Source organism: Magallana gigas, chromosome 2 (genome assembly GCF_963853765.1).
Source record: "Magallana gigas chromosome 2, xbMagGiga1.1, whole genome shotgun sequence".
NCBI lineage: Eukaryota > Metazoa > Mollusca > Bivalvia > Ostreida > Ostreidae > Magallana > Magallana gigas.
In genome coordinates this window covers 47489945-47511642 of record NC_088854.1, presented here as the reverse complement: position 1 = coordinate 47511642, position 21698 = coordinate 47489945, and the positions used below count along the sequence as shown (strand labels likewise).

General features: G+C 32.5%; 1 protein-coding gene and 1 non-coding gene across 2 annotated transcripts; one reads left to right on the top strand and one right to left on the bottom strand.

Moving 5' to 3' along the window:
* Positions 1-731: 731 nt before the first annotated feature.
* On the top strand, positions 732-803 carry Trnaq-cug (transfer RNA glutamine (anticodon CUG)). The gene has a single exon. It is a non-coding gene; the product is annotated as a tRNA-Gln (tRNA).
* Positions 804-3339: 2536 nt separating this feature from the next.
* On the bottom strand, positions 3340-20555 carry LOC105320961 (nicotinamidase). The gene is made up of 8 exons (XM_011419110.4): positions 20393-20555; positions 16831-16957; positions 11676-11732; positions 11288-11527; positions 10619-10747; positions 9616-9784; positions 6640-6782; positions 3340-5801 (listed from the first exon to the last, which is right to left on the bottom strand). Exons 1-8 carry the CDS (start codon positions 20497-20499, stop codon positions 5688-5690), a joined length of 1086 nt encoding a protein of 361 aa, XP_011417412.3. The 5' UTR covers positions 20500-20555; the 3' UTR covers positions 3340-5687.
* Positions 20556-21698: the final 1143 nt, after the last annotated feature.

The following is a 21698-nucleotide window of genomic DNA, read 5'->3' as shown; positions in this document are numbered from 1 at the left end:
TACCTGTTAAGCTGTGTGTATCTCCATATATTTATTTTCTGACTGTCACATTGTGCATCCTGCAATGCGTTGACATTTTATATATGCATATGTGCAGGTATAATATCTATAAGTTTTCAGGTCAAAGGTTAGTTTGCTATAAATCGAAAGTTGGATTTCTTGTTTTGGTTATGGTCAAATGGACTTAATCTGATATGACTAAACAAACAAATACTCTGAATATTTAAAGGACCCTCCCACCTCTTCCGCGATGATCGAAAGATTCTGAGTCAGAGCCTCGATTAGCCTCAGACAGAAAGAACGAAAAAGTCTACAGTTGTTATCATTTCGTAGCATATGTTGATCAAGATATTAAAATATTAAAGATGTACTCACAGAGTCTCTGGTCGTAGGTACGCAGATGTCACACCTGTAAATTGTCAGGTATAATTTTAGCAGTGGCGCTAATCGTCTCCCTCTATTTTGCGGAAAGTGGAGTTCCCCAAATTTTAGGGATTTTGATTGGTCAAAACCATTATTTACATTATTACGTATGCAAGTCAAACAAGGTCAATAAACATAACTTCTTGGGTGTCTTCCACCGTTTGTCTATCTTGATAATTGATGTTATTTTGCCTCCAAAAAGAGTGTTTATTGTTATTTATCGTATAATGTCCTTCAATATTGTCATCGTAGAAAATAAATACTATTTTATCAGACTGGTGTATTTTAATCCTCCTCCATTCAAGCAAGGTTCTATGGTGTAATGGTTAGCACTCTGGACTCTGAATCCAGCGATCCGAGTTCAAATCTCGGTAGAACCTAGTAAAATTTTTTTCCTTTTTTTTTTATTATCCATAGTGCCTCTTGATGAATATCAAATCATCTGCATAGTTATAGTTTTTTTTTACTTGTAAACACTTATTAGACTACAAAAATTAACAGGTTAATATAATACATAAATCTAAAGCCTTTTTCTATGGCTAAATAAAAAATACCTTCTTTAAAAAATATATATAACTTTGTAATACAAATATTGTAGCTGATATATCAAAGTTTAATGTCTTCAGTGGCGTCAGATGCAAAATACGGGGGGGAGGCAATAGTATAGCTATGACTCCAACTTCTCAATATTCCCACATTTAAAAATTTAAGAACAATTTTCTTTACTGCGATAAAAAGTGGGGGGGGGGGGGGGGAGGGGCTGAACCCCCTATGATGCTATGTACCTAATGGTTAGGTCTATCTTTGCAAAAAAAGTGGGGAAGGGGCTAGGCCCCCCCCCCCAGCCCTTCCGGTTCCGATGCCTATGTGTCTTTAAGCTAAATTCACCTAGTATTCATCACCTTTTCCCCCAACTTACAATAACAAATTTTGATCAAAATTTAATACATTTACCCTGCTAACCCACCCCACCGTTTTAAAATTCATAGCGACAATTATTCACACAAATTTAAATTATGAAGTACATTGCGCGTTGTTCTCAATATAATACTACACATAAAGAACCCAAATTCTTTCCATAGCATCTATATTCATTTGGGAAAAGCCAATGGGGCTCATTACAATTTAAATTAAAAAAAAGTATCTATTTATGTTGAAAAGTTTCTTCCTATTAGTTGCACACAATATTTGTTGGAAAAGAATACAAACTACATCATCAATGTATGTTAAATGTCAATTATTAAACTGTGAGGGAATTAGTACATGAATAAACTCAGAGTGACAGTACCACTATATGAATGCAAGTTAAAAGATGAGGCCCATGGGCCATAACACTCATCTGAGCATTGAGTGCTGATCAGAAAACCAAAATTAACACATCTTAAGATGGTATGGGACATCTGTCGTTATTAATGAAGATTAAAGTACATTATGATTAGAATACTTTCACCTGTTTTGAATTTTCAAATTTTACACAATATTTAATCAATAAATAGCTTTTGAAAATACGGTATTTGGAGAGGTAAAAAATGTAAAGCCCCCAGCGGGATTCACACTCGGGACTTACAAGATTCCTTGTAAGCCCTCTAACGCACTGCCCTTATACACTGTTAAGTGACAATATTGGGAAAGAAACTACTTTTATAATAACACTTCATTTTAATGTTTATTTCGATAAACAATACACCACAACATGGAGGTGTCCTATACTACCGTAATGTATTTTTAAAAGACTTAAAAAAACAAACCAGAAAGTACTTTATTTTTCACAATGAGATAAACAGGTAAGATTGTTTTAAATATTGTATATTGTGTACACTCTATTGAGAATAGTGTATTTACATCATCAGTAAGTAGAGAGTATAACCTTGTTTGAAAGATTGCAATGTCTACATTACCAATACATAGAGAATTGAAATGTGCAATTTCTACATTACATAGAGAGTAGCAATAAGTATATTTCTGGCATTTAATGTCTATATTACTGGGATGTAACTCATAACAGAGTAACCATGTGTAAATTGTAATTAGAAAATAGTTATGTCTACACCGATTAGACAGCATTGTCTAGATTGTGTAGAACAAAGCACGGTCTACATTATATAGAGAAGCAATGTGTAAGACAATGTCTACTGTGAGTATGGTAACCCCTAGGATTTATGTCGTTAATGACATTGTTAACATATAGGATGACAATGGTTACAATATCAGAATTGTCTAGAAAATGGCAATGCTGATAATGTATTGCATTAAAGATACGGGATTGTAGACAATGTCATCTTCCGTGCAATGTCTAGATTTGGATGTGTATGAGGTATCAACATTTACGTAAAGAGAGGACAATGTCTGTGGTTTAGATTATTTTACCATGTTTTGTTCCTCCATACCACCATTTCAAATAGGCAACATTTGTCCAAAAATGATATCAAAATACCATTATTTTTTTAATTACAAAGAAATAAGTTAAGGATCCATAATTTTTTTTTTTACGTTTTGACATGATTTAGAGTAGCAAGTGTACATGTACCAGAGTCTGTGTCATTATTCAGCAGCTCTTGGAGAGAACAATGTCTATATTGTGTAAATGTCAATACCTATATTTACATCGAAAAAGGGATGACAATATCTAATTTCATAAGAATTTGATCAACTGCTGTGGAATCATTTAACTTCGAGGGGGCCAATTTTCTTAGACTGTAAGTTTTTTAGCTTATTCGTAGGGATGTAATTTTGTGGATGAGCTGGTTTTCATGCAGTTTTAGTGAGAAATTTAAATCTTTTAGAATTATTTAGTTTTTGTTGATGTAAATTCGTGGGTGAGGGTTACCCAGGAAACCCTGAAAATTTAGCCACCACAAATTCTAATGATTTCACAGTATTGGATCTCTCTTTGCAAATAATTTAAAACAATGTATACAACAGTACATAAAACTGTTTACTTCGTACTCTTTATAGAACACATACAAGTAGTCACAAATGTAAGATTCAGAAATAGAGAGTAAATAACAAAACAAATTGTGTATTTGATGTGGTAATTTCATAAAACAAATACATGCATCAGTTAAATTTCGTGATTAACCTGTACACTCGTGTAAAAATAAAAGAAAATGGATGGGTTTCAAAATTTCAATGTTATTATAACAAGTTGAGAGCAAGATAAATGAATTCAAAATATATACAGGAAATTTCAAATATAATGAATACAGATAAAGCAAACTTAGCGATATAGTGAAATTATCTTGTAAAAACCCATGGAAATTATATATATATATTGAACACAGTATGACTATATAATTTATAGCAACATGTATATTAAAGTTATCTTTAGACCTTTGTTAGCCAAATTTATCATATATCTTCATTTATATTTTTTATACCACATTTCATTGAAGATAAGTTATTATTTCAACTATGTTACATCATTCAAACATTTTATTTTAGATCTTTGAATCAGAGTGAAATAACTACTGGTATAGTACATTTGTTAATGACATACAGCTAAACCTGTATAAGATTAAGTACATCATCAAAAACTATTGTTTTTAATATAACAATTTTGTTAAAATATTTATTATGAATTTCACTTTAATCATATAAAAAAATATCTGTTTTACAGAGGTCTCTTGAAACTGGCTATATATTAAACCAATCAAGTTTTGATGTCCAACTTCATAGATAAATATGAAAACTCACAATCAGTAAATGCATTGAGAGATTTTATTAAACATCAGATCAAGTTTTTAGAGAAAATAGAGTATCCTTATTATCAAATAAGAGTTTGGAGATACTGAGAAGATCATATTTTGGAAGAATTCACTGTACAAATAAGCTTTACACTTAGACATCATAGAAGTCACAACACGGACATCTTAATTAATACTGAGACAAATCGTATCTTGAGAAAAACATCATCATAAAAGCATTATATACCGGTAACTGATAATAGTAAAACCTTAGTTAGCAATAAAGTTAAGCACATAGACGTAAAAATCTTCAATATTTAAGTTCACAAGTTCCTCGATCAGTAAATAAAAGTCACATTTCACAATAAAATCACATGATATTCAATAGTAGAATTTTACATTAAACAAAAAAAAGAGAACAATATTGCTGTACATGTACTGCAAATAGAGACTGTACTTCATATTTTCCAGCTGAGTTTAATCATTTTGTCTTTGTAATGCAGTGTCACAGTATCACATAAGCTTATTCTATGAGTATTCTTGACACCAGATCTGAAAAATCAAAATGATTACCAGTCCATACAGTCGATATGTGGCCAATTCTTATATACTTTTATATATATCTAGCTCTTAAAATATAGATATATGAATATGCATACATATTATTATACCTGTAGAATTGACATTTTTCTGACCTACATGTAGCTCACAAGTTATACCCCTTTCTTTTGTTTCTGTGGCCAATTCTATATTTAGCTCTTATATAAATATATGTAAATGAAAATGCATATATTATTATACTTCAATATGTACAACTGTCAAATAGACATTTTCCTGACTTAGCTCACAAGTTATCCCCCTTTCTTTGATATATTCCATACTGAAGAAATGTAATACTTATGTATAATATACAATATACATGTACCACAAAGCTAGATTATCTGAAACAAAAGTAAGTTTTATAATAAGGATCAACAACTTAATGTTAAGCAGTATATACCGCTGTGCATTATATATCGGTAAACCCAAGACATTCTCATATCAATAAAGGAATAAAAAGAAACTTGAACAAGTACATTTTAAAACCCATAAAAAAATGTTCTCATATCTCTGCAACAACTAAAAGTAAAAAGGCCAATGATATTGGTAAATAAGATAAGAAAAAAATTAACTAAATCTGCTATTATTCAATGACTAGAAATGTCCATCAATGCAATATTTGCATTTGACATTTTGATTTTTAAAAAAAGGGGGGGGGGGGGGAATTCCTACCGTACCATAGTATAGCAATTCCAAATGACTGAAAATACATTGTAGTACATTCAGCATTATTCCATTATTCCCTTATACTTACTTACAGTTAATCAAAGATAATCTTTTGATTTAAGAAACTAAATGCAGTCATAGAGGAAAAAAAAATAAACACACTCTTAACCAAGAAGCAAACTGGTGCACAGTGCACAACATTAAAATATCAAGAAAACTCCATTGTCAATACAAGATAACAGTCAATGTGTGCAAGTTTTGGATGGATGATCTTAACCCCGCCGACTTCTCCGTGTAAACATGGACAGGACGCAGTTACGTTGGGTGGACCTTATTGTTATTCACTAATGTCCGTGCAAGAGCTACATTCCTAGCCGTCTGAATCCCAAGCTTCGGGGGCCGGTCAGATCCTTCTACGATGTCCTTCACCTTCAGATAAAAGAAATTTTTCAAAGAATACAATAATTCAAGTCAATTCATAAACCCTTGAGACACTTTAAAAAATAAAATAAATATTTTGTACTATACTTTATTATTGTATTATTTTTTTTTCAATTTAAATCAAGCAAACTTCTAATTTGAAAGAAAAAATCCTTATCTCTCCCTCCTGGGTCTGTAAACCCCAAGGGGGCAATTCCAAACAAACAATTTTTTAAGGATGGCCTTAAAGAGGTTTTAACATTCTTTCACTTGTGCTTTGCACTCATGAAAATTGTTTTTTAATAAACATGTGTCACTCATAAAATAAATTCACTTTTCAACAACAAAGTGTTGATCAAATACCCTTACACATATCTTAACTCCCATATAAATTCTCTTTAATCTTTTTTAGCATGAATTTATTCATCTACCTGTATACACAGGCACGTCAGAGCATCAGAGGGGAGCCAGCCCCCCCCCCCTTTTCTTGCAACAAAACATTTCAGCTATATACATACAAAAGATTGAATTGAATTAACATGGAGAAGCCCCACCATCCCCAACTTTTTTTAGGAGCATTTAAAAAACTGAAGTGAAAATAAATATATCAATAGTGGAATTAAAGTAATAGGTACTGTATGCTACCTCCCCCCCCCCCCCCCCCCCCCCACTCTTGTCAAGATTTTTGGATGAGTCTGGTCCATGCCCCCCCCCCCCCCCAACTTTCAAAAACAATGCTTTGTGCCTGATACATGTATTTTATAGCCAGCATTTTTCAATATCAAATTTCACCACCTTGTCTATCATGAAAACCAAGCCTGCATATTTTGTTACCTTAGAGACTTACCTTACAAGTACTAATAATGATAGCTCCTTTCTCTTGGAGAGATTTCTTCATTTCATCTATTTGCTTTATGTCTACTCCACGACAAGCATCATCAAGTGCCACTACTCTAAACCCATGGTCCATAGCATCTAATCCTGTGAAACCTAAATCAACCAGAAAAACCAAACCAATATCATCTTGAAAGCAATTATTCCTGGCTAATATTTGAGGAAAATAAGACTATTAAGGCAGATTGACACAAGTTTATTTAACCATAAAAAAAAATATTCAATTATACTAATCTTATAACAGTGAACATAGCTATATGTATGATTCAATAATTTGTGAAACTTTTATCAAAACTAACCCAGTAAAAATACATTTCCTGGCATTGTGCAATATAAATTTGCAATTTTATGTAAATGCTGTTGGGTAAAAATGTTTAACATTTGATTTGCTGGAAATTACAGACCCCGGCCGCTTCATCACAAATTATTTGTGGTGATTCCATATGTAATTAAATTGGGAAAAAATCTTAATTAAAAAAAAAAATTATTATATTAATATTAAAACTTCATATTTTGAAGAAAAAAAAATGACGCAGATCTATAACAAGAATATCATAGCAGTACAATCTATGATTACTGGTACTATAGATGTTGGATTCACTCTCATACTTGCTTCCAAAAGATAGCTAGAAATTCATTGCAAAAAAGTGTCCAGCTGGCAGTAGTTTAAGTGTGAAAAAACCTTCCAATTATTAATCCAAGGTTCTTCAAAATTACTGAAAACTTTTTTGAAGCCTCAGTTATATAGTTTGCTTAGTTTCACCTCTGACATTGTATCTACCTTTGTAAATATTTATATACTATATATGTACGTCATGTACCGTCACATTGACGGTTTCAGTGAAATCAATTGAATCGAACAAATTTATTTTGCCCAAAATTTATCTATATAAACTAATAAATTATGTATTCCAGTTTACACCATACCAGATACCATAAAGTAACGCTGAGGTCAATTTCCTTAAAAATGTACAAGATTGGGAAGATTGACTATATTATTGCAGTTTTTCATTTTCCGGTGCTGATGCCCTTAAACTTATACTTTAGGACCAAATCAATGCGGCCAATTACAGAATTTCCCTCCTCAATGAGTGTGTGAATTTCATAATGGTGTATAGGAAGAAAATCAATAGAATGTAGAAACTCTTTTGCTTGTCAATGGGTTTTAATCTCAACTTTGTACTTTTTTACTTCAAATCAATACATTAACACTTTCTTGTCTATAAAAAAATGACCTTACAATTCACTGCAGGTTTTTTCCACTCAACAGTGAGAAATACTCTGTACTTAAAAGCTAACACTGCAAAAGACATCACTATTTCAAATTACATTTATAACCATAAATCTTAAGATACGGTAGTTTTGTTACCAGGTTTTATGCAAAATTTGTATTTTGTTTGTGGTGTTTTTTATTAATTAACACCTGTTTCGCTAGTCTGTAGTGTATGACAAGTTTTGACTATAGGTACTGGTATACATTCTGTTACTATAGTTCCACAATTCCTTTGTTTATAAATGAATAATGTACCATATGACTACAAACAGATATGCACAGCATGGATCTATACACTGATCAAACTGCTTTTAGGTTTGTCCCCATCCCTTTTTGAACATTAAATTTTCCTTTTAGCTCAGCTATTGGAACAGTTGGTGTGCATATGAATATTTTAAAAAGGTTATTAAGGATGCTGCTTTGAGGATTGCATCATCACTCCCTGTAGGTTTACACTAGTTTTGTTTGCTATTTGCTAGCTAGAACTTTAGGATTCAATAGTATTATTGCCAGAGACTGTATTTCATGGAAGTTTCAATTGCTTGTATCATTGTCAACAATTCTATGATAAAAAATTTAGCTAATAAAAACCCTTTTGAAATATCTGCAAGATTCATGTTGTGACTGTATTGCAAAACAAATGGAACAAAAAGCGCCAGAAAAAAAGCTTAACTGGAATATCATATGACCTTGGTCTTAATAGGATATGACATCAATGCAACATAATGTATATGTCATTGAGACTTATCTCAGAAAATATCTCTGCAAATTACGAATTCCTGCCATATGTTTTTGTTACATAATATATATAAAAATAAGGATATAAAAATGTAAAAGCATACACAAAAGAAAAAAAACAACCATTTTGATTCCAACAATATTCATTCCCCCTTCCTCTTTAAAAGTTCATTTGTAAGGGGTAAGGGGACTGGTATAATTATTTTTATTTTATCATTTTTCGTGACATTTTTTGTCTAGTACTAAGTCAGCACAAGACAATTGCAGCAAGTTTCCCATTGAAGAAAATCAATAATTATCTAGGGGTTTATTTTTCATTGAAAAGAGAAATTATTTAGTACGAAATTAGAAATTTATTGTCTTCATCCCACTGATATTTACTTTTCCTGTTATCAATTTATAATTCATTGATGTTATAATTGGTAATTATTCCGTGAGAATAAAATAATGAAATACAACACCTGACTCTCATATGATAAAGACATTTTACCTTAACTTCATATACAATGGAATCTATACTATTAATACATGTATCTATTTTTGACTGAACTACTGTAAAGAGGGAAATATTTGCCCCCCGTTTTATTTTCGCCCCTTTCGTCCTCGTTTTCAGGGGGCGAATTTAAGACTGGGGGAATTCCAATGTTCCAAGTTATCTCTTTAATACACAAGCGTGTCTCTGTGAATTTAAGACGGGGCAAACCGTTTGCAAGTGTTGAAGGGCGAAAACAACACGGGGCGAAAAGAACCCTGTATACAGTATTTTTAAAGATGGTTTAATTTAATCTCAGTTTCTATGAACATATTCATTTCTTGCCTTTGAGTTCAATAAATTAGGAGGAACCCTTATTCTATAACTCATGTAATAAGTTTCAGTATACATGTAACAATTTCAAGCCTCCATTGTATAGTACTCACCCACACACACATCGTAGGCCACCCCACACAGATACACGTCCGTGATGTTGTGCTTGGACAGGATTTGGACGAGTTCTGTCTGTGAATGTTTGTTGTTATCCCAGAATGCCGAGTAACTGTCCACATTAGGGTTTTTCCCTTTATCCACAAATACACTATTGTCTGGAACCTAAACACATAAAAAATATACACATTAATATACCACACTGAGCTACAGTGTTGGAGTATTTTGTGTATCTCTTGACTGGATCGGTACAATTTCTTGTCACAATCATTTCTTAGTTTCAAATTATGCAAACAACATTTCCTCCAATCTATTTATGACAACGTTATCCTCAAATCATCTAAAACTGACCTTACATTAAATCTAAGAGCTGATGGTGTCATTTCACCATCACAATCCAGAACTCTGAACACATACTGGTATGTTTTGTTATGTATATTGGATCCAATTAAAGCAATATGAGCTGCAATTTTCATGTTGAATTTTTTTTTATACGAAAATGTTATTTTCTACTAAAATGACAAAAAATATCATGTTTTAAAAATTTCTGTTTGCCATATTTTTGTGGGAAAAGCTGTTGAGAAGCCTTGATTTGGGAAAAATTGAATTATTGTCGTCCTGTCAAAAATTGATCTGCTATATATTCCTTAGAAGAAAAATCTTTCCTCAGACAAACATTAATGGGTTTTTTTTCAAGTCTTATTTATCATTAGAGCTTCAGTTATATGCAGACTTATCATACTAGCAGGTTTTTGCAGCAAAATAAAATTCTAAATAATACAGCTCATATTGCTTTAATACATATGTTATGTGTATCAGTTTCAATACATGTGTTCTGTTATTTGTAATAATTACAATAGAAGGGTTGTTGCAAAAGAAAATCTAAAACATTTCATGTAAGTTTATATTATCTTGATCTATAAGAAAGAACCTTCTTTATGGCCCTGAGTACATAACAAAGATGTAGCAAAGACTACGAATGTTCTTCAGTGGGAGCACCTTGAGATCTGTATGGATTTCAGCTCCCCAGCTTCCCTGAACACAATGAGTGGGCCATAGTCTCTGCTCTGTCATCGGGGGTCCCTCAAATATCACCGTGTCATGGACTTTGGCTTCTCTCTGTGTGATCTGAAATCACAATCAAGGTCACCATTCAAGGTCATCCATAAGGGTCAAGGTCTTGTTCATCACCATTTAAAGGATTGACTCATTTTCTGGGTGTTTTGTGACCACATCACTGATAAATAATTAGCAGCTAATAAATAAAGACATCAGTTTACATGTAATATTTTACATTAGGCCATTTTGGTAGTTCAGTACAAACATCTCACTGATATTAGCTGAAGACAACTCCTGTGAAACTTTAACAAAGGAACTTCACACACTACAAATTACAACATTAATTGGCTGCTCTATTAATGATGATAACACTTGCATCATCGTGTAACTTGTTAAATTCATGCTCAAGGAAGACTTACATCTTCCTCAAATTTAGTAATTCATCCAACTTGACACATTGACATCATATAAAGAGAAGATTTCAGTTGTGGTAGTATAAAGAGCTTGTACTAAATAAAACTGCATGACATAATAGAATGAGTGGAACTTTAGTTTACAGGATAGAGGATACACAAGCCTCGGACACTGACAGTCTTATCACAGACTTACTTGGCTGGTAGAATGGAATGGTCTGATATGTTTGTTTTCTGCAAATGAAATGTGATCTGCTGGATGCCAATCCCTGGTATACACAACAAGTTCAAAGTTCACCGTGTCAAGGACAGAGTTAATGGCTGGAATGACCCCGAGTCCATCCTGACCTGCTGGACAGTTACGAAGGGCAAGGTTACCATCTAGAAAGTCGTTCTGCACATCCACAACAATCAAAGCAGAATTTGGCTGCAAAATCTGACAGGGGAAAATTCAAAAGATTATTTTTCACTCTCGAAGAGCTTCAATAATACAGTTGTAATGTCAAAATGATTCTGGAATTGACAAAATTTGCAGTTCTGATTGGCTCACATTAAAAGTATGACTATTCTTAGATCTGACTTACTTGTTTCAGCCAGTAGTAACAGTTCCCAAGAAACTCGGTCTTACTGATTTTCCCATCCTACAAAATGTCAACATAGGTCATACACATACTATCAATGCTTTATGAAAACACAAGTCAATATATACATAATTTTAGATTTCAATGATATGTCTATGAGTAACACTATACTACAATGCAAGTTTCATGTTTATTTTTTGATAGACTTGAGGCATGTTCAGCAGAGCAGTGCTCATATAGTAAAACAAATTTTGGTGAGCATTCCCTCTGCTGAACAAGCCTCTATACTTGGCTTGTTGCATGAAATGGGTATGAAAACAGAGGCATGTCCAGCGGGTGCTCGCAAGTACTCCCTAAAATTCCCTATCCCTGTAACACAAATTTTGGCAAGTGCTTTCAAGCTAATGCATGCCTCAAATTGCATGATTTTGACTTTTTTGAACTTTGCTATATCCGTAATTTGTTGTCATATGAAAAAGAAGCTTTGCAATTCCAAATGTGGCTTTAACTTCTCTTATATGTGAAATTCTGACAGCTTAACCTATTTTTATTGAACAAAGGCAATTGTTAAAATCTCTGCACTCAAATATTTTTTTCCAAAATATAACTTAATCAATTTGATGGTAACTACATGCAAACTTTTTGATTGCATGTGTTGATATTACAATATTTCAAAAGTCTTTTATATTTTAGTTTATATTGTTAAGTACTAATCAGGAACCTTTACTACATTTGTATCATATAAAAATATATGTGCTTTAAAAATATTTGCGAAAAAGGCTTTGTGCAATGCTTCCACTCTTTCAGTTCTAAATCTATCTCTTTTTCACCACTGGAGGTTAACATGTACAATATCACAAACATTCATTAAAGGTAAATTGATGCATGTATAAAGAATTGTCACTTTTCATGAATTAATCCACTTTGCTTTCATGGTATACAAGGGTAAAAGGATTTGATTTAAACAGCAATAATTTAACAAACCTAAATTACCATAAGCTTTCTTAATTTGTTGTAAGGGTCTTGTGGTATCAGAGAAAAGCTTTGTAATTAATTCACATTGAAAAAAGTATTTTCAAGACCCAGATTGAAATAATTTGCGTACACTATACAGTATGTAGGTCATCTTGAGATTAAAGAGAAATTCATTCAGTAAAGATTTATGAGATTTATAAAGATCATGCAGCTAGCCACAGGGAACTCTAGATTATTAACAGTGCATATACCTTACTTCTTCAACACTTAACTACTATTCACATGGACTATGAACTCGTATTCCAAATACTGCCACCCAGTAAGTCTCACCCAGGATGTACTATTAGAATTAAAATACTCTTTGTATGTCTACTTAATACTTTTGTAATGTTACATTTAATGACAATCAAATTGAGAAATAAAGTTGTTGCAGCCCTTACAATATCCCTTGATAAGCAACCCATATATAAGGATCAAAGTTTACCACCAGTTAAATATAACCACGCAAGTCTGGGACAAAGTATTTGACCAACTTATTCCATACAACATACGCTGAATCCTGAATCGAATCAAAGTCTGACTGAAACCACAATAAAACTGTATCAATAACGGGGCAGTGCACGCTTTGATTTATTTATCATTTTCTCTTTGTGATTTACAGTACTTTTATCAACAGTGTATGTAAAAAGGTGATCTAATATTTGATAGCCTCAACTGTTAATAGGCCCAGTAAAAGTTCTCACCAATAAAATGGACCTAAAGTAATATCAGTACTTTGATAACTTTGTAACAATCCATTTTGCAAGATTAAACATGTACTGGATTAAATATAAATTCCATACTTATATACTTAAAAGAAGTCCTAAAAGAGATGAAGAAAAATAAATTTTTTTCTAAGTTTTTATTGGTAATTACTATAAATGTTAGAACGGAACTTAATATTTTTTTTAATGGAATTATATGTTAATATAACATCAATAAGTCTTAAATATATGTACATGTTGATGTCATAGTGAAAATTTTGAAAAAAAAAGGCCATATGGCTCAAACTTCTTGTTTTGTTTTAAAAGTACCGTATCTGATTTCATTGTTGAAAGATTGAGGGCCAATTCAATAGAAAAATGTAAGATCTTTGCTTAAATTATAATTTTTGTCAACATTTGCTAAAAATGCAAAATATGGGCAGTTGTTCCAGAAATTGCAAACAGGGTTGTTAGACTTTAAAATTAGTACCATTATTATCTAAAGTGGATGGCTGCACAATGCACATAGTGTTATTGATCACCATTTAAACAGCCACGGTAATGATCTGTCAGGCACAAATTGGAATCCAATACCCCAGGTAAAAGTCAAAGAGATTATTAACACAGCAGCCTTCCAACCATTCTTACACACCTTCAGATGTCATTATTTTTTTCAAAAAAATTTTGTTCCTTGAAAAAAAAAATTGAACCCCATAGAATTCTGGAACCGACAAGAAAGGCTTCAGAGGAAGGGAAAGGTGACATTGTGGGACCTTCTGCTACCCTGTGATTAGAGCCCAGGTAGTATTGATTGGAACTTCCAAGACCTACTTGATACCACTATTAATATACTGTGCAACTATCACAACTGTTTACACTATTCCTGTCCTTACCAAGTAGATAATCAATTCCCTGACAACTCTAGACGGCATACCAATGAATGATTGATCATCAAGTAAAAGTACAAAAACTCATCCGAACCAGCATCACACATTAAATGTCAGAAAAACATCAAAGATTTTTTTTTTCCATGCTTTGTAAAATGGGGATAAAATATACCCATTTGATTGTAAATTTTTCAGTGAGGGAATCACATCAAAAATTAAAATCAGTATATTACGTAGATCTCAATTCTAAGAACTTATGAACTGATAATGATTGCATTCTATAAATTTCCATGTCAACATGACTGTAAATGATTCCAGGAATAATTGGAGGAAAATTTCCCAAGCATGGCTTCATCTCCTTCAAGATGGCAGGGCAAACGTGTTCAACTCCCCCCACATACTCACAAGAACTCTTGCTTGTAGAGGTCGGGATTGATTTATAAGCCAATTAATGACAGAAATATTTTCTTCCATGTTTGCAGAAAATGATAAGAGATAATGAGAGCTAATTTGCAGTGCCAATTTTGGAACTTTCCAGAAGAAATCAACAGAGAGAAGCTTAATTCAGAGCAAACACGTCACAGATTTCCAAATTTGGACCAATTTCCTTGCAGGAGGTCTGACTAGGACTTATTGAGAGGTCCTTTCTTGTAAATATCTGTGGCGGAATGGACAGTTCACCTTGTACGTAACACATTACCATCAAACCATAGATAATTCCCCAACTACTTGACACTTTATTTAGTAACTCTTATTTCTGGCATCACTTTAATTACAAGCATTGAAGATATTTTACAATTTCTCTGTTTTCTAAACAAGTTGCAGGTAAAATTAGAGGAGATCTGGCATTGAGAACTGTTTTCTTGGCATATGGATTTTTCAAATTTATTTTAACAAGCATTGTATATAGATATAAATCTCCTTTCGTAATAAAATCTCAAAAGGTGAAGCATTTAGTTCTCTCTGACATCATTCATTTCTAATTACAGGTAATATGGGATGCTAACAACAAAAAGAAGAAGAGTTTTGAGTACCTTTGGAAAATGCCAAAGAGCAATTGGACACATAAACTACCGGTACATCACTGGGGGGGGGGGGGGGGTCGTCTGAAGAATATATGAGTTGACAAAATGGGGGGGGGGGGGGGGGGGGGCGGCACTTTGAGGTAATTTTCACTAATTCAAATACATAGATTTTGCAATCTCCCCCCCCAACCCCTCCATCTCTCTTTTAGAGAGAGTATAACAATTTCTGTTCCTGCCAAACATAACAAGTACCAGTGAGATTGTCTGCTTAAAAAAATGTCCAGCATATTGCCCATGCTTTTAAATCATTAAATCTGTAAATGAAAATTAAACCTTACATCTACAAATCTTAAGATCCTGAAGTTGTGTTTAGGAAATAATTTAAAGAATGTGATGTAATCATACAAACAAGTTTAGGATATGTGAAGAGTCTCATGTGAATAATACAAATCAAATCCTTCATTGCTTGTTGCTTATAGTGTTTAATGCTAATATTGACAGTAATTATCTGAAAGCTTACAGAAAGGCAATACCAAGTTCTGGAACTGTGTCCAATCCCTTTGATAACAAGCACTGTTGTAGTATTTAAATTCGGGGGTGGGGGGAGGGCTCAATTTTTGGGAACTGTCAACTCTTTAAGGTGGTATGGAACATCTGTTGATATTAATGTGGATTTAAATACATTATATTTAAAATATTTTTACTGGTTTAGAATTTTCAAATTTTACGATATTTAACCAAAAATATATTTTGAAAAATTTTTGAAAAAATATTTTTTTTTTAAATCCCTAGTGCGAATTGAACTCATGACTCACAGATTCGTAGTGAACTCTCTTACCCACTGCACCATACTGATAGTTGACAATTTTAAGAAACATACTATTTATAAAATTATGCTTGATTTTATTGTATATTTTGATAAATAGTATGTCACAACATGGAGGTGTCTCATACATGTACTACCTTAATGGTTCATGGCTATGCAATTTCATACAGCAGAGCTGTAGATCAATGGGAAAATCGGGTTGACAGACTGTCATTTTTGAAAATATTTACAGAATATATTCCAAAATAATACAAGTCCAAAACTGTGTGCAACTTTTTGCGCACAATAAATATACAGTTTTTTGAATGGATGAAACTGTAGCACCATAGTCTGTCAACCTGAGTTTCCCGTGGAGCTACAATTCTGCTGCTAGTAATTTCAGGGATTCATTTGTACATACAACTGTACAAGACTGTGTTCCAAAATATGTTGAGGATGTTAATTAATGGTTGTTGAAGCCTATGGAAACCATAAAAATTAAGCCACCATAACTTCTTATCATTCCATAGTACCTATCTAATTTGCTCAAGTAACAAATATGAACAACACTATCAAATTATCAGAATGGGACTATTAGTTATGGTGAACTATTCACCAAAGCTTGATAACAATTAATCCCTTTCTTTGACGTGAAAGATTCATCTACATATGACCTTCCGCTCTCTCCTTGACCTTTTATGACCTTCAACCTTCCCCACTGACCTGATCTTGATCCAGAAGAGTGAACAGTTCCTTCTCCTGCTCCTCTGTCAGTTTGTAAGGCTGGGAGCCATCACAGAAAATGTCGCTCAGTAACTGCCGAAACTCCCTCTTATTCAAGTATCCGTCTCTGTCAAAACAAATAGTTCAGAAAAATGTTAACCTGGTGTGACACAGGCTAATGATAGCCCTTGTTTACAGATATCCTTAAAAAGATACATCATTTCCATGAAAATTCTTATCTGAGTCAGAGTTAAACAGATATCATGGTATGTGGTATCACATCTTTAACTCATCTGACCTGATGCCAGGTAAGCTAATATTTCAAAGTATGGTAAAAGCAATGATTTTATCACCGAGAGTACCAGTAAAACGAGGTATAAAACTGATTTGAATATTCCTGTGAAATTCAAATAATATTTCAATACATCTAAACAGATCTAGACAACAGAATTGTTTTAAAGGAGTGGATAATTCTTGATCTTTCATCTGTCATAATAACAACTGTACCAGACTGAGTATGGACTTCAACATAGAAAATCAAGTCTTTTATCCATAAACCTGCATACCACTGTATATTTACATTTTCCAGTGTCTTTGCCTGTGATAACACTACGTATCGATTTTGTACTATATAACTCATAAAGTCAAATTGAGGCACCAGTGGGGTTTGCTTATTTATATTTAAATATTTAATCGTACGATGGTTTAAAATTATAAATATAAGTAATAAGGAATCATTCTTTGAATATTATGAGGTGATAATTTCGGTCGGGGTGTGATCAAATCTATCATAAAGCCCTTCGGGCTTTATTGGATTTGATCACGCCCCGACCAAAATTATCACCTCATAATACTCAAAGAATGATTCCTTATTCCTTATATACACCTATTACCGGTTTATGTCATTTACCATGTACATGTACAAAAGTCACTTGCTTATAATTACTGCTAAGTAAAGTATAATGCCTGTTTTTTTATAATATGTACATATAAATGCATTGCACCAAATTATCATTTGTAAAAGTTCAAGTTGCAAACAAGGAGACATAAAAGAGCCACACAAAATACACTCTGGCCAAATATTAATCCCATTCCTTTCATTATCTAGCATTCAAAATTATTTTGAAATTTAAAGGTTAAACTGCAAAATATTCACAGCTTCATAATTCAAAATCTGGGGAAATCCAGAAATATATCAGACCATCTGGCTCCTTTGCAAACTATCAGAAATCCTCCATAAAATGGTTAACCATAAACTGCTAAACAAATTTACAGAAATGCATAGTCATAAACCAATCAGGTACTTTTGATATTTGCCAACTTGTAGCATTAGTTATTGACTGTGGAAAGGACATACCTTAATCATTCATAATATTTAAGAACACCTGCATATAATCTTTATTGTTTATCTCAACTTATTAAACTCCTTTAATAAAAGAAAATTTTGGCTATTTTTAATCATATAAAATCTAAAGTTTTAACAAGAGAACTACTTATCCATGTTATAAAGAATTACACAAATGCATATTCTTAACTCATATTAACAATTATTCCATGTTTGGATGAATATACAAGTATATGTATTGTTTTGCTTATATTATAACACCCCAATCATTGTTATTTTCATGGATTTTTTTTTAATTGAAGTTAATGTCAATCAGTTTTGAGATAATTATGGCATCATAACTTCTGATTTGTTGCAGTTGATTAGGAAATTACATTGGGAAAATTATCAAATTCATTTGGCATTTTGCAATACACCAGAGTTATATATACAAGGGAAAAAACCCTGCTTTATAATACATGGATCCACAGCTAAAAAAACATAAATCTAATTTAGAAGTATAGAATGTAAGGGTCATTGAGCCCCTGGCAAATAGTCAACTATAGCTAGGAAACACTTGTTTTGGTGATTACTCATATCCAAGCATTATTGTTCACAGTTCAAGTCCTACTTATGACAGTAAAAATATCATGTTTCACATCATGATTGGTTTTTAAATGCATGTGATTCCTTAAAAAGACCATATTATAAAAAAAATTAGAGCATTATTTATAGCAGTACCCCTCTTTCATTTAAATGTCTATATCGCATAGCACCCTAACTCCGTCACTACCCTAACTCCGTCACTTTCGGAAACTCCTCGCCGTTTGAAATCAAGTGCGATTATGACGTCATTTTTTGCATGTCAAAAATCCTCAATCAAATGTCAACAATTTACAATGTTTAAATTTAAAAATGTGTTCAAATATAACAAAATTACACCCTGTTCATTTTATGCAACAATAATTGTGTGAAATCAGCTAACACCTTTTTACGGGTGCACTAAAATAACGATATTTCTGACATGCGCGCCTATTTGATTATTTACTGTGGTCAGTCATTTTAAGAGAGGTCAAAATGAAACATTCACATGTAATTTATTTTTTATTAAGGTTATTAATACATTTTTTTCAGTCCTCAATAGCCTTTATGCACTACACTGATGATAACGTCAAATAGCTCATGCCGTAATTTTTGCCTTATAGGACAGGGTTACAGATATATACGGTGTGTCGGTAGTTATAGAATACCCTACATTTATTAAAAATGTAATAAATAGATAATATAATCATTCATATATTCATTATTGATATGATATATTTGAAACATGTATGGACAGAAATCAAACGAAATCCATACTTCTGAAAAGGTCATTGTGATTGTTGTTACAAGGACCAATTTTTTTTATTCTGGCGATCATTTCACTTTGATGAAATGATATACAATTTAAATTGTATACACCGATTTTACTTATTATAACTTGGCCTAGATACAAGTTGAGTTTAAACTAAATTGTTAATGTGTCTTCATTCCCTGGCGTATCATAGATCATGTGGAGACGGAGTTAGGTTCATAAGTTATGATAGCACGTGTGATAAACGTCGTATTCAGAGGGCTTATTTGAATAATAATAAAAATATTTTTGTAAATAATTTTATAAATTGTAACGTTTCATGTTATATTTAGTGATTGCAAATGATAAAAACTGCAAAAACTAATTTGCAGAGAAACGCGGACTGTTTTCTGCATATGGTGACGGAGTTTGGGTACTCGGGGATACTATAAATAAAATGACAACTTATATATTGAATTTAAAAGTCTGCTTATATTTAGATTTTATGAATATAGTTGTTAAAGCCAAAATTTCCATTGAGTCATTGATATGTATACACAATATTTTCAAAAATCAAAATTGTATTAGGCTATTTATTCAGTGAATATGCTTTCACGTACAATACGCTGATGTAGGCGTGCTTATTTATATTTTAATTTGATAGAAGGGAACGTCTTCCGTAAATCAATAAAAATCAAGATTGAGACCTTGGTGGGCTATAATAAAACATCGACAGTGAGTTTAAACACAGCAAACTAATTTTTAGCATTAAAAAGTAACATATGAATGACAAATAAAATATCGTAGCTAAAAAGTAAAGGTTTAAGTCGTTAATTAAGTAGGCCTTAAGTGTTATTCTTTTACTGTCAGCTGTTTGTTACTTTAGTAATTTTCAAAAATCTCACCTGTCAACATCATAGCGTTGAAAGCATTGTATGCAATCCTGTTTATCAAAAATTTTCTTTCTGTCGACAAATCTATCAAAGAAGTTGTCCCTGTCCGGAGAATCCATCTGTGTCTTGCAGCAGTTGGCTGAAGAATGAATATGCAATGTTTACATTAACATCGATATGCATTGGACTCGGTTCACTCGCCTAAAATATATACCTTCGGATAATATTGAAAAACTTTTTCCTTTTTTTCTGTTGTCTGGTAGAATGTCTGTTTTTTAAATTTGATATCTTCTCTTCAAAATAATTAATCCGATCAACAGTTTGTTTTGTGCATGTAAAAGAGAGAGAATTTATGGGATAATTTTTTTTCGCGACTCAAGAAATCACTTTTATTTAAAAAGAAAAGAAAAGAACAATACCGTCGCTTTGGAGAATAGCCTTACATTATGGTCTTGAACTGAAATACTAGCAACTACACTGTACATGTAGCCTATTAAAGGCATATGCTAGTATGACGACTGAAATCTGGAACTATTCGTTATAGGTCAAATACTTTTCCGAATTAGTAAAACTTGTCTATTTTATAAATCTTAACTATTTACAGTTATTAAGATATCCGCGAAGTCTGTAATGCAGATATTCGGGGGGGGGGGGGGGGGGGGGGGGGTTTACAAAAATATTGATTTACCTTAATGATAAAAAAAGTTCCATTTGAAAATACAGTAGCTACTAAGCGGGCAAATGTAATACTTGTACTTTTTCAAATTGTGGACTATATTTTACGAATGCTAATCTAAGTTTATCTGTTTTAAACGTTATAAATAAATTTTGCTGATGAATATAGATTCACATTTGTAAACTATAATTTACGTTCATTATAACTATAGTTAAGGGCTGTTTAATGTTTCACAGATCGTGGAACTATATATTTATCATGGACATAGGCGTCGGAACCGGGAGCCCCCCCCCCTCCCCTTTTTTTTCTCGCAGCAAACATAATTTATCTTAAATTTACATATAAGAAATTGAATCTGCCAGGCCCTGCCCCCACATTTTCGATATAATTAAGGAATTGAAATGAAAATAATGAAATGTTAAGAGTGATATTAAAAATTGCAGTTAAAGGTATATACACCCCCCTTACCCAGTTACCCCACGGATTGGTAATTTTATGATTTGGGGAAATTGTTTTTTGGTAGGTAAGAATTTTTTTTTGGAATTAAAGGTATAGAAAGTTACCCCCCCCCCCCCCCCCAATACACACGGATTAGGAATTTCATTATTATGATTTTGGGAACAATTTTTTTTCCGGCTTGTC

What these genes read in the sequence shown, in the direction of transcription:
- LOC105320961 (XM_011419110.4), bottom strand. Translation starts at nt 20,499, where the DNA reads ATGGATTCTCCGGACAGGGACAACTTCTTTGATAGATTTGTCGACAGA. An exon ending in CTCTTCTGGATCAAGATCAG is followed by an intron (nt 11,733 to 16,830) that starts GTCAGTGGGGAA and finishes GACATTTTGTAG; the next exon opens with GATGGGAAAATCAGTAAGAC. An exon ending in TCATTATTAGTACTTGTAAG is followed by an intron (nt 5,802 to 6,639) that starts GTAAGTCTCTAA and finishes TTTTATCTGAAG; the next exon opens with GTGAAGGACATCGTAGAAGG.